Raw genomic sequence first — 17600 nt, 5'->3', positions numbered from 1 at the left:
CATAGAATGTAATGCAGCCAGCCCCCATAGAATGTAATGCAGCCAGCCCCCATAGAATGTAATGCAGCCAGCCCCCGTAGAATGTAATGCAGCCAGCCCCCATAGAATGAAATGCAGCCAGCCCCCATAGAATGTAATAAAGCCCCCCATAAAATGTAATACAGCACAGCCCCATATAATGTAATGCAGCTAGCCCCATAGAATGTAATGCAGCCAGCCCTCATAGAGCATAATGCAGCCCCCCATAGAATATAATGTAGCCCCTCCATAGACTACAATGCAGCCCTCCTCATATAGTATAATGCAGCCCCCTCAGAGTATGATGCAATCACCCCTCATAGAATATAATGTAGCCCCCAGAGAATGTAATACAGCCTCCCATAGAATGTAATACAGCACCCCATAGAATGTAATACAGCACAGCCCCCATAGAATGTAATACAGCACAGCCCCATAGAATGTAATACAGCCAGCCCCCATAGAATGTAATAAAGCCCCCCCATAGAATGTAATACAGCACAGCCTCCATGGAATGTAATACAGCACAGCCCCCATAGAATGTAATGCAGCCAGCCCCCATAGAATGTAATGCAGCCAGCCCCATAGAATGTAATGCAGCCAGCCCCCATAGAATGTAATGCAGCCAGCCCCCATAGAATGTAATGCAGCCAGCCCCATAGAATGTAATGCAGCCAGCCCCCATAGAATGTAATGCAGCACAGCCCCCATAGAATGTAATACAGCCAGCCCCCATAGAATGTAATGCAGCCAGCCCCCATAGAATGTAATGCAGCCAGCCCCCATAGAATGTAATGCAGCCAGCCCCCATAGAATGTAATGCAGCCAGCCCTCATAGAATATAATGCAGCACAGCCCCCATAGAATGTAATACAGCCCCCCCCCCCAATTGCCCCACAATCCAGTTATCACTCACCTGATATATTAAAAAAGAAAAAAAAAACTCTCCTCACCTCTACTCGTGGACCGCGTTGCTCTCGGCTCCGGTCTCAGCAGCTGCCCGCCCGAAACACAGGAGGTATGCAATGATATGATAAATAATAAAGAAGTCTCGCACTCAACTTGAATCTTTTAGATTGACAAATTTAATTGTATTGGAGTAGCACTGGAAACGTTTCAGCTCTTAATGAGCTTTCATCAGTCACTACAGTGTTCAAAATAAAGAATATATACAGTGTGTAAACAAAATACATAAGGAAACAAAAGTATGTACATAATTTCAAATAATCCAACAATAGCCGAGTGTGCAGAAAACATCATAGATATAGTATTGCAGTGGGTACATGCATATACATACTGGCCCGATATATTGTTAACTCAGAGATTACACATACCGTGCTGTGCCTTTCAGTGTGTGTTAATCATATCTTTGGTTAGAATATAGATCCTAAATTGTGCCTGGGAAGAGGACAGAATTTGTGTCATGGTATAGCAGGGGCTATAGGTGTTGTAGCCTACACAGAATGGAGTGAATACTCACAGTGGATGGCCGCCCCGGGATAGCGTAGTGGATATTGCTGGTATGCAAAGTGCATAGGAGCTAGGATTGAAAATAATAGAGAAACAAGGAGGTTCATGCTAGTTTATAGTATGTTATATAAATTCTATATGCCGTGATCCCCTTCTAAATGTTATTACCTCATTTATATATGTTGTTGGAGGGGGTGGCCTCAATGAGGAGGGCCAGCACTTAGGTAGAGGCTAAGAGGAAAGTAACAAAGAGAATTTGTTTGGGGATGTGAGGTCACTTGTACATGCTGTGTAATAGCGTATAAGATCATACCTGGAGGAGTGTTGCCAGCACAGAAGTAGGGGCTGGAGGGGAAAGTAATAGAATTCATTAGTTTCAATAAGGCCAAGTATATGTGTGACGCTGGAGTGTGTCCGAACATACCTGGAGGGGAGCCGCCTCGACTTGTGTGTCAGTTATCCTCTCAGACGCGGTGTCCACCGCTAGTCTGTGATGTCTATGGAGTGCGCGCTATTTAAACAACACTTGTGCGTCGGGTTAGGGCGCCGAGACCGGATGTGACGTTCTAGCGTCCGGTCAGGGCGGAAGTACATGGCTGTGCGTTCCACCTTATGGATATGCGTTCCACTTGGCAGCGCTATAGCGCAGCTTTTAGTAAAAGTGTTTTAGCATGTGTGGGCACGATGTAAATAAGAATTATGGCTGTGGGCATGTAATCTGTATGTTTTTTTGAAGAGTGTCCTTATTTTTCAGGGGCAGGAGGGGCCTTTGCATAGAAGGAATATGGGGGAGGAGTGTAAGATAAACAGGAGTAGGCATCCACTGGGGTAGATAGATGAGAGAGTACAGGGTGATATACGTACTGTATTAAAGGTGCCTGTGGAATGTTAAACGCCATGTATTGTGCGGTACCTAGTGGTCTATAGAAATGGACATATGATAGTGGTAAGAGTCCGTGACCGAGGTGCCGTTCACATAAAGACACGTATCCGTGGTGAAGGGTGGCACGACAGGTGGTGTTTGCTCTGGTGATCATTCGTGATGTGCCAATCATCATTAGTACAGACGGCTCTAAAAGATAAAATTCTCAGTCAGTATTTTCAAACATATTATACAGGATATTTGTATCAAAGGTACATGGAAATAACAGGCTGATTCGGTATCAAATGCTATGTCATCACATAAAAGCCGACAATTCATATTCCCTATTCAGTCCTTTAGGTGATAATGTGTCCAACATGTGGATCCAGTATGCCTCACGTTTTTTGAGCATGAGTATTCTGTTGCCCCCCCTGCGTTGTTTGGGGACTTGTTCCAGAACCTGAAATCTCAATTGTGCGATGCTGTGTTTCAATGCGTGGAAATGATGGGGTAGTGGTAGCAAAAGGTTATTGCAGCGGATAGTTGATTTATGTTTAGACACTCGGTCCCTGATCGGCTGTGATGTTTCCCCCACATATAGTAGTCCGCATGGGCACTTTATCACATATATCACATAGGCAGAATTACACGTGAAGTATCCTCTGATTTTAAATTCTTTCCCAGAGTGTGGGTGTCTAACAACATTGCCTCTCTGGACATTGTTGCATTGGACACAATGCAAACAAGGGAAAGTGCCATCCCTTGGTGTGTCTAGGAAGCCTTGCCTTGTGATGGTGTTTGTGCCAACATCTGCTTTCACTAAGTTATCCCGTAGGCTGGGGGCTCTTTTGAAGCACGGAAGGAAGGGGTTTTGAAACTCCTTGACACTCGGGTAGGCACTGGAGAGGATTGCCCAGTTACCGCGGATGGCCCTATGTAATCTGTACATGAAGGGATGAAACGAATGTACGAAAGGGATTCGTGACGTGGTGTCTGTCCTGGGTCTATTAGTGGTGATCATAGATTCCTCAAGGAGGGATGGCGGGTAGCCCCTAGCTATGAATTTTTGGGTCATCTCTTGTGTACGTCGTTCTCTGATGTCTGTGTCGGAAACAATACGTCTTACCCTCTGATATTGTGCCTTAGGTATGGATCTTTTGGTGGATGGGGGGTGGAGACTCTGAAAATGTAGGAGACTGTTGCGGTCTGTGTTCTTGCGATAAAGATCCGTACTTAATAGACCGCTCGAGTCCTTCACCACAAGTGTGTCTAAGAAATTCATGTTCCACAAGTCATAGTTCATGGTGAAAGTGATGCCAGGCCAAGAGGTGTTTAAGAAAGCTAAGAAGGTTTGGAGCGATTCTTCCGAACCCTGCCATATACAAAAAACGTCGTCTATATATCTTTTCCACACAATGACGTTATCTTTGAATAGAGTGCTGAGGTATATGATGCTTTCCTCAAATTGGACCATATACGCATTTGCATATGGGGGTGCTGCGTGTGATCCCATCGCGGTCCCCCGTTTTTGCAGGTAAAAGGTATCTTGGAATAGAAAAAAATTTGATGTAAGGATGATTCTGAGAAGATCAATGCATAGTGATGTTTGGTCTATGTCTCTATCTGTACTTTCAAATAGGTGACGTACCGAGAGAATACCCTCTTCATGGGGGATGGAGGTGTACAGATCCTTTACATCTAAGGTAACTAAGAGGGCATCCACAGGGATGGTTTTTATCTCACTAATGAGGTGTAGAAAGGAGCCGGTGTCTAACAGAAATGATTTAGACTTTTGTATAAGTGGAGTGAGTATCCGCTCAATGTACTTCGCTAAGGGGGATAGTAGGGAATCTGTAGAGGCCACTATAGGTCTTCCTGGTGGGTTCTCCAGATTCTTGTGAACCTTCGGAAGGGTGTAGAAGACAGGTATGATGGGATTGGAGTTTAGGAGAAAACTACACGTTTTCTGGTCTAAGACACCTAGGTTAGTGTATTTGTGAAGTATGGTCTCAATTTTGTGACGTATGTCAGGTGAGGGATCCCTGTCCAATGCCTGGTACGTGTACTGGTACCCATACGTGTCTGCACGCTGTCAAGCCATGTCCACCCTTCCTGTATTTTCCTACAACGCAGAGGAAACCGCTAACATCCTTGCCCGATCACAATTATCTAGTGAGTTCCTATTAATTCCCCCACGAGAAATTCGTGGGCGTGATTTGGAACGTGAACTTAGATCCCAAACCAACTTGGAACTTCATTGTGCCACTCTGTCAGAATATATAAAAGTACAAAGAATCCCAAGAGGACTACGGGTTCCTCTGCGCCCCACACTGTTTAAAGACTCACCTGACTTCTGTACTAGATTTGAGCACATCTTAAATAAGTGTTCCCTAGATCTTATCACCCTAACAGTAGAACACCTCCAACGCGCCATAACTGACAGTACTGAAAAGATCAAGGCTATTGAATTACAGTTGTCTGCGACAGGTACACCGGAGGAGTTATCCACCCTCAAGACCGAAATCCAGGAGCGGATCACCAGACACAAAAGAGACATTGAGGTCAGGAAACGCAACAAATTTGCAAGAGACGCAGAGGACTACAAGAACAACAAAGTCTACAGATGGCAGGACAACCCTCGACGCATGAACACACGTCAAGCATCCTCAGATCCATCTACCTCGGGGTCCGAACACGAATCTGGACCATCTACCACTACATCTACTCTTCCTTTTTTAGGACCACGTCGCTATCCTACAAGAAGACGAGACGGGGACGGAAACGTAAGGAGAAATCAAGACACCTACAGAACCACCCGGTCGAAGGTATGGACAATTTAGTTATTAATATCTCATCTCGGACTCTAAGTGTGGCAGAACATTCACTTTTACAAAGAGGACTATCATTCTGCCCATCATATACAGGTCCTTCTCAAAAAATTAGCATATAGTGTTAAACTTCATTATTTACCATAATGTAATGATTACAATTAAACTTTCATATATTATAGATTCATTATCCACCAACTGAAATTTGTCAGGTCTTTTATTGTTTTAATACTGATGATTTTGGCATACAACTCCTGATAACCCAAAAAACCTGTCTCAATAAATTAGCATATTTCACCCGTCCAATCAAATAAAAGTGTTTTTTAATAACAAACAAAAAAACCATCAAATAATAATGTTCAGTTATGCACTCAATACTTGGTCGGGAATCCTTTGGCAGAAATGACTGCTTCAATGCGGCGTGGCATGGAGGCAATCAGCCTGTGACACTGCTGAGATGTTATGGAGGCCCAGGATGCTTCAATAGCGGCCTTAAGCTCATCCAGAGTGTTGGGTCTTGCGTCTCTCAACTTTCTCTTCACAATATCCCACAGATTCTCTATGGGGTTCAGGTCAGGAGAGTTGGCAGGCCAATTGAGCACAGTAATACCATGGTCAGTAAACCATTTACCAGTGGTTTTGGCACTGTGAGCAGGTGCCAGGAAGCATGAAGTGCTCCAAAATCTCCTGATAGCTAGCTGCATTGACCCTGCCCTTGATGAAACACAGTGGACCAACACCAGCAGCTGACATGGCACCCCACACCATCACTGACTGGGTACTTGACAGTGGACTTCAGGCATTTTGGCATTTCCTTCTCCCCAGTCTTCCTCCAGACTCTGGCACCTTGATTTCCGAATGACATGCAAAATTTGCTTTCATCAGAAAAAAGTACTTGGGACCACTTAGCAACAGTCCAGTGCTGCTTCTCTGTAGCCCAGGTCAGGCGCTTCTGCCGCTGTTTATGGTTCAAAAGTGGCTTTACCTGGGGAATGCGGCACCTGTAGCCCATTTCCTGCACACGCCTGTGCACGGTGGCTCTGGATGTTTCCACACCAGACTCAGTCCACTGCTTCCTCAGGTTCCCCAAGGTCTGGAATCGGTCCTTCTCCACAATCTTCCTCAGGGTCCGGTCACCTCTTCTCGTTGTACAGCATTTTCTGCCACATTGTTTCCTTCCAACAGACTTACCATTGAGGTGCCTTGATACAGCACTCTGGGAACAGCCTATTTGTTGAGAAATTTCTTTCTGGGTCTTACCCTCTTGCTTGAGGGTGTCAATGATGGCCTTCTTGACATCTGTCAGGTCGCTAGTCTTACCCATGATGGGGGTTTTGAGTAATGAACCAGGCAGGGAGTTTTTAAAAGCCTCAGGTATCTTTTGCATGTGTTTAGAGTTAATTAGTTGATTCAGAAGATTAGGGTAATAGGTCGTTTAGAGAACCTTTTCTTGATATGCTAATTTATTGAGACAGGTTTTTTGGGTTATCAGGAGTTGTATGCCAAAATCATCAGTATTAAAACAATAAAAGACCTGACAAATTTCAGTTGGTGGATAATGAATCTATAATATATGAAAGTTTAATTGTAATCATTACATTATGGTAAATAATGAAATTTAACACTATATGCTAATTTTTTGAGAAGGACCTGTAGATGCCGTACCTTCGATTTAGACATGGATCTGCAGAGATTCTTTCGTCTAATTAGATTGAAAGCACATTTCTCCACCGCCCCTCATGCTACAGATATGGTTCCTATTGAGCCTAATCCTAAATTACTGTCCGCATCCAGTCTGGGTTTACGGAACAAGAGCCACTTTAAACCCCCACATTGCTCCCACGCAGTCGAAACCTTTATTGGTTTCGTTAAGGACTCATTCACATCCCTTAAAGAGGATATTGAAAGGGGAAATCTATTTTATCCCCCAAACCTAACTATTGAGGAGAGACACTCCCTTAGAAATCTTCAGGGAGATAGGTCCATTATAATGAAACCAGCAGATAAGGGTGGGGCGCTTGTGATCATGGACAGGACCAAATACCTGTCTGAGATAATGCGACAACTGGGTGACAACTCCATCTACCAGGCATTGGACAGGGATCCCTCACCTGACATATGTCACAAAATTGAGACCATACTTCACAAATACACTAACCTAGGTGTCTTAGACCAGAAAACGTGTAGTTTTCTCCTAAACTCCAATCCCATCATACCTGTCTTCTACACCCTTCCGAAGGTTCACAAGAATCTGGAGAACCCACCAGGAAGACCTATAGTGGCCTCTACAGATTCCCTACTATCCCCCTTAGCGAAGTACATTGAGCGGATACTCACTCCACTTATACAAAAGTCTAAATCATTTCTGTTAGACACCGGCTCCTTTCTACACCTCATTAGTGAGATAAAAACCATCCCTGTGGATGCCCTCTTAGTTACCTTAGATGTAAAGGATCTGTACACCTCCATCCCCCATGAAGAGGGTATTCTCTCGGTACGTCACCTATTTGAAAGTACAGATAGAGACATAGACCAAACATCACTATGCATTGATCTTCTCAGAATCATCCTTACATCAAATTTTTTTCTATTCCAAGATACCTTTTACCTGCAAAAACGGGGGACCGCGATGGGATCACACGCAGCACCCCCATATGCAAATGCGTATATGGTCCAATTTGAGGAAAGCATCATATACCTCAGCACTCTATTCAAAGATAACGTCATTGTGTGGAAAAGATATATAGACGACGTTTTTTGTATATGGCAGGGTTCACTTTCACCATGAACTATGACTTGTGGAACATGAATTTCTTAGACACACTTGTGGTGAAGGACTCGAGCGGTCTATTAAGTACGGATCTTTATCGCAAGAACACAGACCGCAACAGTCTCCTACATTTTCAGAGTCTCCACCCCCCATCCACCAAAAGATCCATACCTAAGGCACAATATCAGAGGGTAAGACGTATTGTTTCCGACACAGACATCAGAGAACGACGTACACAAGAGATGACCCAAAAATTCATAGCTAGGGGCTACCCGCCATCCCTCCTTGAGGAATCTATGATCACCACTAATAGACCCAGGACAGACACCACGTCACGAATCCCTTTCGTACATTCGTTTCATCCCTTCATGTACAGATTACATAGGGCCATCCGCGGTAACTGGGCAATCCTCTCCAGTGCCTACCCGAGTGTCAAGGAGTTTCAAAACCCCTTCCTTCTGTGCTTCAAAAGAGCCCCCAGCCTACGGGATAACTTAGTGAAAGCAGATGTTGGCACAAACACCATCACAAGGCAAGGCTTCCTAGACACACCAAGGGATGGCACTTTCCCTTGTTTGCATTGTGTCCAATGCAACAATGTCCAGAGAGGCAATGTTGTTAGACACCCACACTCTGGGAAAGAATTTAAAATCAGAGGATACTTCACGTGTAATTCTGCCTATGTGATATATGTGATAAAGTGCCCATGCGGACTACTATATGTGGGGGAAACATCACAGCCGATCAGGGACCGAGTGTCTAAACATAAATCAACTATCCGCTGCAATAACCTTTTGCTACCACTACCCCATCATTTCCACGCATTGAAACACAGCATCGCACAATTGAGATTTCAGGTTCTGGAACAAGTCCCCAAACAACGCAGGGGGGGCAACAGAATACTCATGCTCAAAAAACGTGAGGCATACTGGATCCACATGTTGGACACATTATCACCTAAAGGACTGAATAGGGAATATGAATTGTCGGCTTTTATGTGATGACATAGCATTTGATACCGAATCAGCCTGTTATTTCCATGTACCTTTGATACAAATATCCTGTATAATATGTTTGAAAATACTGACTGAGAATTTTATCTTTTAGAGCCGTCTGTACTAATGATGATTGGCACATCACGAATGATCACCAGAGCAAACACCACCTGTCGTGCCACCCTTCACCACGGATACGTGTCTTTATGTGAACGGCACCTCGGTCACGGACTCTTACCACTATCATATGTCCATTTCTATAGACCACTAGGTACCGCACAATACATGGCGTTTAACATTCCACAGGCACCTTTAATACAGTACGTATATCACCCTGTACTCTCTCATCTATCTACCCCAGTGGATGCCTACTCCTGTTTATCTTACACTCCTCCCCCATATTCCTTCTATGCAAAGGCCCCTCCTGCCCCTGAAAAATAAGGACACTCTTCAAAAAAACATACAGATTACATGCCCACAGCCATAATTCTTATTTACATCGTGCCCACACATGCTAAAACACTTTTACTAAAAGCTGCGCTATAGCGCTGCCAAGTGGAACGCATATCCATAAGGTGGAACGCACAGCCATGTACTTCCGCCCTGACCGGACGCTAGAACGTCACATCCGGTCTCGGCGCCCTAACCCGACGCACGAGTGTTGTTTAAATAGCGCGCACTCCATAGACATCACAGACTAGCGGTGGACACCGCGTCTGAGAGGATAACTGACACACAAGTCGAGGCGGCTCCCCTCCAGGTATGTTCGGACACACTCCAGCGTCACACATATACTTGGCCTTATTGAAACTAATGAATTCTATTACTTTCCCCTCCAGCCCCTACTTCTGTGCTGGCAACACTCCTCCAGGTATGATCTTATACGCTATTACACAGCATGTACAAGTGACCTCACATCCCCAAACAAATTCTCTTTGTTACTTTCCTCTTAGCCTCTACCTAAGTGCTGGCCCTCCTCATTGAGGCCACCCCCTCCAACAACATATATAAATGAGGTAATAACATTTAGAAGGGGATCACGGCATATAGAATTTATATAACATACTATAAACTAGCATGAACCTCCTTGTTTCTCTATTATTTTCAATCCTAGCTCCTATGCACTTTGCATACCAGCAATATCCACTACGCTATCCCGGGGCGGCCATCCACTGTGAGTATTCACTCCATTCTGTGTAGGCTACAACACCTATAGCCCCTGCTATACCATGACACAAATTCTGTCCTCTTCCCAGGCACAATTTAGGATCTATATTCTAACCAAAGATATGATTAACACACACTGAAAGGCACAGCACGGTATGTGTAATCTCTGAGTTAACAATATATCGGGCCAGTATGTATATGCATGTACCCACTGCAATACTATATCTATGATGTTTTCTGCACACTCGGCTATTGTTGGATTATTTGAAATTATGTACATACTTTTGTTTCCTTATGTATTTTGTTTACACACTGTATATATTCTTTATTTTGAACACTGTAGTGACTGATGAAAGCTCATTAAGAGCTGAAACGTTTCCAGTGCTACTCCAATACAATTAAATTTGTCAATCTAAAAGATTCAAGTTGAGTGCGAGACTTCTTTATTATTTACTATATGGTTTGGGAACCTAGTCTCTGCACCAGAAATACAGCTGTGCACACGGCGTTTACATATATGCAATGATATGATGTCATCGCGCACCCGCAGGGTCAGTGCGAAGCAGAGCGAGGAATGATGGGAGAGGGAGCGACAGCGGATGCTCTCTCCTCCATCATTGCATTCAACTGTACCATCGTCATAGACGCCGGTATAGTTGAATGCTGGGCGGGGTGTGCGATCAGGGGGGGAGGGTGAGTCGGCGCTAGCGGGAGAAGTCGGCCCTGGTGCCGCTGATAGCGGCCCACTCCTGGCACCAGCCCTTGTGCCCGATGGCCAGTCCGGCCCTGCCTCTTATACCAGTAGGTGATGGCACAAGCACAGCTCCTGTGCACTACAAGAGGCAACATATTTTGTGCAGCACTTCGGTAATTATACCCCATGCATTAAAGACCTCTTCATCAGGACAAAAACCTTCCTATCTAACATCGGTTTTTGCCCTGATGAAGAGGTCGTGTGTGACCTTGAAACGCGTTGACCTGTAAACCTTATAATAAAATCTGCTGATTTTATCCTGCTATACAGTCCTTATCAGCAGCGCTGTTGATGACACCTCCTTCCTACTTTCCATTTTCTTTGATTGGCATAGATCTGTCATGTCAGGAAGCACTATATCATACTAACTGACTGGCCACCTTTAGATTGCAATGATGAAAGACCTGAGGGTCTAAAACTCGTGTCCCCCAGCCGGGGCTGTGACTAGTATGCTGTTTTTTTTTCATTTTTCATCTACCTAATTTGATATTTTTTGGATTTTTGATGCTGGATTTACCTTTCTCGACTATTAACCCCTTTCTGACCTCGGACGGGATAGTACATCCAAGGTCATATCCCCTGCTTTGATGTGGGCTCCGGCAGTGAGCCCGCATCAAAGCTGGGACATGTCAGCTGTTTTGAACAGCTGACATGTGCCTGCAATAGCGGCGGGTGGAAACACGATTCACCTGCCACTATTAACTAGTTACATGCCGCTGTCAAATGCTGACAGCGGCATTTAACTAGCGCATCCGGCCATTCGGCCGGAAATGAGCGCATCGCTGATCCCGTCACGTGATCAGGAGTCAGCGATGCGTCGGCATGACAACCAGAGGTCTATTGAAGACCTCGATGGTTGCTGATGCCACATTGCTGTGTGCGCCACCCTGTGGTCGGCGTTCATAGCTTCGCTCCTATGTAGCAGAGCCAATCAAGCTATGCCAGCTTCTAGTCTTCCATGGAGGCTATTGAAGCATGGCAAAAGTAAAAAAAATAATTTTAAAATATGAAAAAAAAAATTAATAAATATATATATATATATATATATATATATATATATATATATATGTTTAACCCTTTCGCGACATGGCATGCCGTGTCTCCCCCTTTGATGTGGGCTCCGGCGCTGAGCCCACATCAAAGTCGCGACATGTCAGCTGTTTTGTACAGCTGACATGTGCGCGCAATAGCGGCGGGTGAAATCGCTATTCACCCGCCGCTATTAACCTGTTAAATGCCGCTGTCAAACGCAGACAGCGGCATTTAACTACCGCATCCGGCCGGGCGGCCGGAAATGACGTCATCGCCGACCCCCGTCACATGATCGGGGGTCGGCGATGCATCAGGAAGGTAACCATAGAGGTCCTTGAGACCTCTATGGTTACTGATCACCGGTAGCTGTGAGCGCCCCCCTGTGGTCGGCGCTCACAGCACACCTGCATTTCAGCTACATAGGAGCGATCTGATGATCGCTGCCATGTAGCTGAGCCAATCGAGTTGTGCCAGCTTCTAGCCTCCCATGGAGGCTATTGAAGCATGGCACAGGTAAAAAAAAAAATGTTTTTAAAAATATGAAAAAAATGTATAAAACATAAAAGTTTAAATCACCCCCCTTTTGCCCCATCCTAAATAAAACAATAAAAAAAAAATCAAACCTACACGTATTTGGTATCTCCGCGTTCAGAATCTCCCGATCTATCAATAAAAAAAAGCATTAACCTGATCGCTAAACAGCGTAGCGAGAAAAAAATTCAAAACGCCAGAATTACGTTTTTTTGGTCGCCGTGACATTGCATTAAAATGCAATAACGGGCGATCAAAAGAACGTATCTGCACAAAGTGATATTATTAAAAACGCCAGCTCGGCACGCAAAAAATAAGCCCTCACCCGACCCCAGGTCACGAAAAATGGAGACGCTACGGGTATCGGAAAATGGCACTTTTTTTTTTTTTTTTTAAGCAAAGTTTTGAATTTTTTTAAACCACTTGGATAAAAAATAACCTAGACATGTTAGGTGTCTATGAACTCGTAATGACCTGGAGAATCATAATGGCAGGTTAGTTTTAGCATTTAGTGAACCTAGCAAAAAAGCCAAACAAAAAACAAGTGTGGGATTGCATTTTTTTTTGCAATTTCACCGCAGTTGGAATTTTTTTCCCGTTTTCTAGTAAAAGACATGGTAAAACCAATGGTGTCGTTCAAAAGTACAACTCGTCCCGCAAAAATAAGCCCTCACATGGCCATATTGACGGAAAAATAAAAAAGTTATGGCTCTGGGAAGGAGGGGAGTGAAAAACGAAAACGCAAAAGGGCCGCGACTTGAAGGGGTTAAATCACCCCCCTTTTGCCCCATTCAAAATAAAATATATAAAAAAATCAAATATACACATATTTGGTATCGCTGCATTCAGAATCGCCTGATCTATCAATAAAAAAAAGCATTAACCTGATCACTAAACGGCCTAGTGAGAAAAAAAAATTGAAACGCCAGAATTACTTTTTTTAGTCGCCGCGACATTGCAATAAATGCAATAACGGGCGATCAAAAGAACGTATCTGCACCAAAATGGTATCATTAAAAACGTCAGCTCGGCATGCAAAAAAAAAGCCCTCACCCAACCTGAGATCACGAAAAATGGAGACGCTATGGGTATTGGAAAATTGCGCAATTTTTTTAAAAAATATTTTTTTAGCAAAGGTTGGAATTTTTTTTACCACTTAGATAAAAAAGAACCTAGACATATTTGGTGTCTATGAACTTGTAATGACCTGGAGAATCATAATGGCAGGACAGTTTTAGCATTTAGTAAACCTAGCAAAATAGCCAAACAAAAAAACATTTTGGGATTGCACTTTTTTTGCAATTTCACCGCACTTGGAATTTTTTCCCGTTTTCTAGTGCATGACATGCAAAAACCAATGATGTCGTTCAAAAGTACAACTCGTCCCGCAAAAAATAAGCCCTCACATGGCCATATTGACGGAAAAATAAAAAAGTTATGGCTCTGGGAAAGAGGGGAGTGAAAAACGTAAATGAAAAAAGCTCTGGGGGTTAATATTCTGGGACAGGTTTCGGACAGTGTAGGCACCAGCAGCTCTCTTGATGTACTATATTGAATACATAGGTTGTATGAAACTAAGCAATTGATGGCCTGACCATAGCAGAGCTGGACAGACAAGTAATCAGTTGTTTAGTTTCTAACAACCCCTTTAACTTTAGCTAATTAAAGGTATTTTTGAATTTATACTGATGTTTATTTTTCTGGAGTTCCCCTTCAAGGATGTGTGGAGCAGGGAAGCATTCGGCCTTGCTGCACCTACACGAATGTCGTGTCTGCCAGATAGGCATCCGTCCGTATAGTAAACAGGGTAGTTTATTAACCTAGGTTATTATACAGACGCATAAACTATGAACTATTAACACATTCCAGTATTCTAAGGAGGAATAATAGGAAGATGGCTCAATGCAGAATCCTATTGGACAATGCTCATTTTGTTACTGAAACAGATGACATTGCCCACTGGGGTTGTATTTATGGGGGTAATGATGACCTCTAAAGGTAATTCATGCAAATTATGGTGTCCAGGTCTGCATCAGGCAGGAAAATGAAATATAGGTACAAAATGGTTGCTAGGGGAAACAGGAAATCTTAATATTAGGTGACTACATTTATGTAATCAAGACCTACTGGAAAACTACTACTCCCGGCATGCTCCGCGCACACTGACACACTCCCATGTTCTGCAGGAGCCATTGCTGTGGCGCCTCAGACTCCGGTGTCTTCACACATGGCGTCTGCCGGTACCAGGCTGTAACACGGGGATGGGTTACTGCTGTGAGTCGCACAGAGGACACAGAGGACACAGGCGGCACAGCTGAGACCGGGGCAGCGGGGAACGTCAGCAGGCCAGAGCACGTCTGAGTGACGTCACGACGTACGGGCGGGAATTGTGAAGCCAGTCCGGGACCTGGAGGGTCCTCGCCGCTGTTCAGGATGCCGCAGCTGGAGCTCGGCGGGGTCACCGTGGACTTCCCGTTCACTCCGTACAAGTGTCAGGAGGATTACATGGCCAAAGTGCTGGAGTGTCTGCAGAAGGTGCGAGTCCTGGCTGGAGGCGCCATGTCTGACTGGGTCTCTAAGTCACAGAGGAAGAGGAGCGTGCACCATTATGGGGAGAACTGGGAGGGGCCTGTACTAGGGAGACAAGTGTTCGGGGGAGTGCATTAGATGGTGGAGTCAGCTGGGAGGGGCTTGTAATAACTAGGCCAGATGGGAGGGGCTTGTGATAACTAGGCCAGATGGGAGGGGCTTGTGATAACTAGGCCAGATGGGAGGGGCTTGTGATAACTAGGACAGATGGAAAGGGATTATGATAATTAGGCACAGATGGGAGGGGCTTGTAACTGGGCACAGATGGGAGGGGCTTGTGATAGCTAGGCACAGATGGGAGGGGCTTGTGATAACTGGGCACAGATGGGAGGGGCTTATGATAACTAGGGCCGATGGGAAGGGCTTATGATAATTAGGCACAGATGGGAGGGGCTTATGATAACTAGGACAGATGGAAAGGGCTTATGATAATTAGGCACAGATGGGAGGGGCTTGTAACTGGGCACAGATGGGAGGGGCTTGTGATAGCTAGGCACAGATGGGAAGGGCTTATGATAATTAGGCAGAGATGGGAGGGGCTTGTGATAACTAAGCACAGACGAGAGGGGCTTGTGGTAACGGCACAGATGGAAGGGGCTTGTAATAACAAGGCACAGATGGGAAGGGCTTATGATAATTAGGCACAGATGGGAGGGGCTTATGATAACTAAGCACAAATGGGAGGGGCTTATGGTAACTGGGCACAGATGGGAGGGGCTTGTGATAACTAGTCCATAAAAATCAAGAAAAAAGCTGAATGGCACTAAGAAACAGGTGAGTACTCACTGTTTGAGCGGGTTTAGCAGAGTCCAGTCGATTTAGCTGAGTCAACAACCCCACCAATGGGGTAATCCACGGATTATGGCGTGCTTGCTTGAAAAAACATGTGGAAATACAAATAGGAAAGAAAGTAGCAGCACCGCACAAATCGTCCGATAAAAAAACCTTTGTCCTTTATTTCAACAACGTGCTGTGGACATGGCGACAGAGGGCAGGACTGATGCAGAACAAGCTGGTTAGGTTAATGGACTACGGCCGGTTCGCGTGTTACACGCTTCAACGGGTCAACAAAAAAAGCGTGTAACACGCGAAACGGCCGACCAGCTTGTTCTGCATCAGTCCTGCCCTCTGTAGCCATGTCCACAGCACGTTGTTGAAATAAAGGACAAAGGTTTTTTTATCGGAAGATTTGTGCGGTGCTCTACTTTCTTTCCTACTTGTGATAACTAGGCACAGATGGGAAGGGCTTATGATAATTAGGCACAGATGGGAGGGGCTTATAATAAATAGGCACAGATGGGAGGGGCTTGTAGTAACTGGGCACAGATGGGAGGGGCTTGTGGTAACTGGGCACAGATGGGAGGGGCTTGTGGTAACTGGGCACAGATGGGAGGGGCTTGTGATAACTGGGCACAGATGGGAGGGGCTTGTGATAACTGGGCACAGATGGGAGGGGCTTGTGGTGCCTAGGCACAGATGGGAGGGGCTTCTGATAACTGGGCACAGATGGGAGGGTTACACTAGTGATGCACAGCTGGGGGAGGCTTAGGCTGTGTTCACACGTTCAGGATTGTTCGCATTTTTTCGCTATAAAAACGCATACATATGCATTCCATCATTTATAATGCATTCCGCAATTTTTGTGCATATGTTGGGTTTTTTCCGCGAAAAAAACGCATCGCTGTAAAAAAACGCAGCATGTTCATTAATTTTGTGGATTTTTTTGTGGATTTCCCACTATATTATTGCATTGGGAAATCTCCGGGAAAAAAAACACAAAAAAATCAGCAAAAAAAAACCGCATGCGGATTTCTTGCAGAAAATGTCCGGTTTTGTTCAGGAAGTTTCTAGTGATGCACAGCTGGGGGAGGCTTGCACTAGCGATGCCCAGCTGGGGAGGCTTGCACTAGTGATGCCCAGCTGGGGAGGCTTGCACTAGTGATGCCCAGCTGGGGAGGCTTGCACTAGTGATGCCCAGCTGGGGAGGCTTGCACTAGTGATGCCCAGCTGGGGAGGCTTGCACTAGTGATGCCCAGCTGGGGAGGCTTGCACTAGTGATGCCCAGCTGGGGAGGCTTGCACTAGTGATGCACAGCTGGGGAGGCTTGCACTAGTGATGCACAGCTGGGGAAGGCTTGCACTAGTGATGCCCAGCTGGGGAGGCTTGCACTAGTGATGCCCAGCTGGGGAGGCTTGCACTAGTGATGCCCAGCTGGGGAGGCTTGCACTAGTGATGCCCAGCTGGGGAGGCTTGCACTAGTGATGCCCAGCTGGGGAAGGCTTGCACTAGTGATGCCCAGCTGGGGAGGCTTGCACTAGTGATGCCCAGCTGGGGAGGCTTGCACTAGTGATGCCCAGCTGGGGAGGCTTGCACTAGTGATGCCCAGCTGGGGAGGCTTGCACTAGTGATGCCCAGCTGGGGAGGCTTGCACTAGTGATGCCCAGCTGGGGAGGCTTGCACTAGTGATGCCCAGCTGGGGAGGCTTGCACTAGCGATGCGCAGCTGGGTGAGGCTTGCACTAGCGATGCGCAGCTGAGGGAGGCTTACACTAGTGATGCACAGCTGGGGCAGGCTTACACTAGTG

The 17600-nt window shown here is 45.4% G+C and overlaps 1 protein-coding gene across 3 annotated transcripts in view; it reads left to right on the top strand.

Annotated features, from left to right (window-relative positions):
- Positions 1–14547: 14547 nt before the first annotated feature.
- RTEL1 (regulator of telomere elongation helicase 1) overlaps positions 14548–17600 on the top strand; it is a 147676-nt gene continuing 144623 nt past the window's right edge. Inside the window, exon 1 of one of the 3 annotated variants that reach the window (XM_077253002.1) lies at positions 14548–14962. In XM_077253002.1, the coding sequence (XP_077109117.1) occupies positions 14861–14962 (102 nt within the window). In that variant the 5' untranslated portion in view covers positions 14548–14860. The remainder of the gene's footprint in view (positions 14963–17600) is intronic. The other 2 variants (XM_077253003.1, XM_077253004.1) reach the window with 2 other exon arrangements.

This window comes from Ranitomeya variabilis, chromosome 4 (assembly GCF_051348905.1).
Source record: "Ranitomeya variabilis isolate aRanVar5 chromosome 4, aRanVar5.hap1, whole genome shotgun sequence".
Lineage (NCBI taxonomy): Eukaryota > Metazoa > Chordata > Amphibia > Anura > Dendrobatidae > Ranitomeya > Ranitomeya variabilis.
This window is presented reverse-complemented; position numbering and strand designations above follow the sequence as displayed.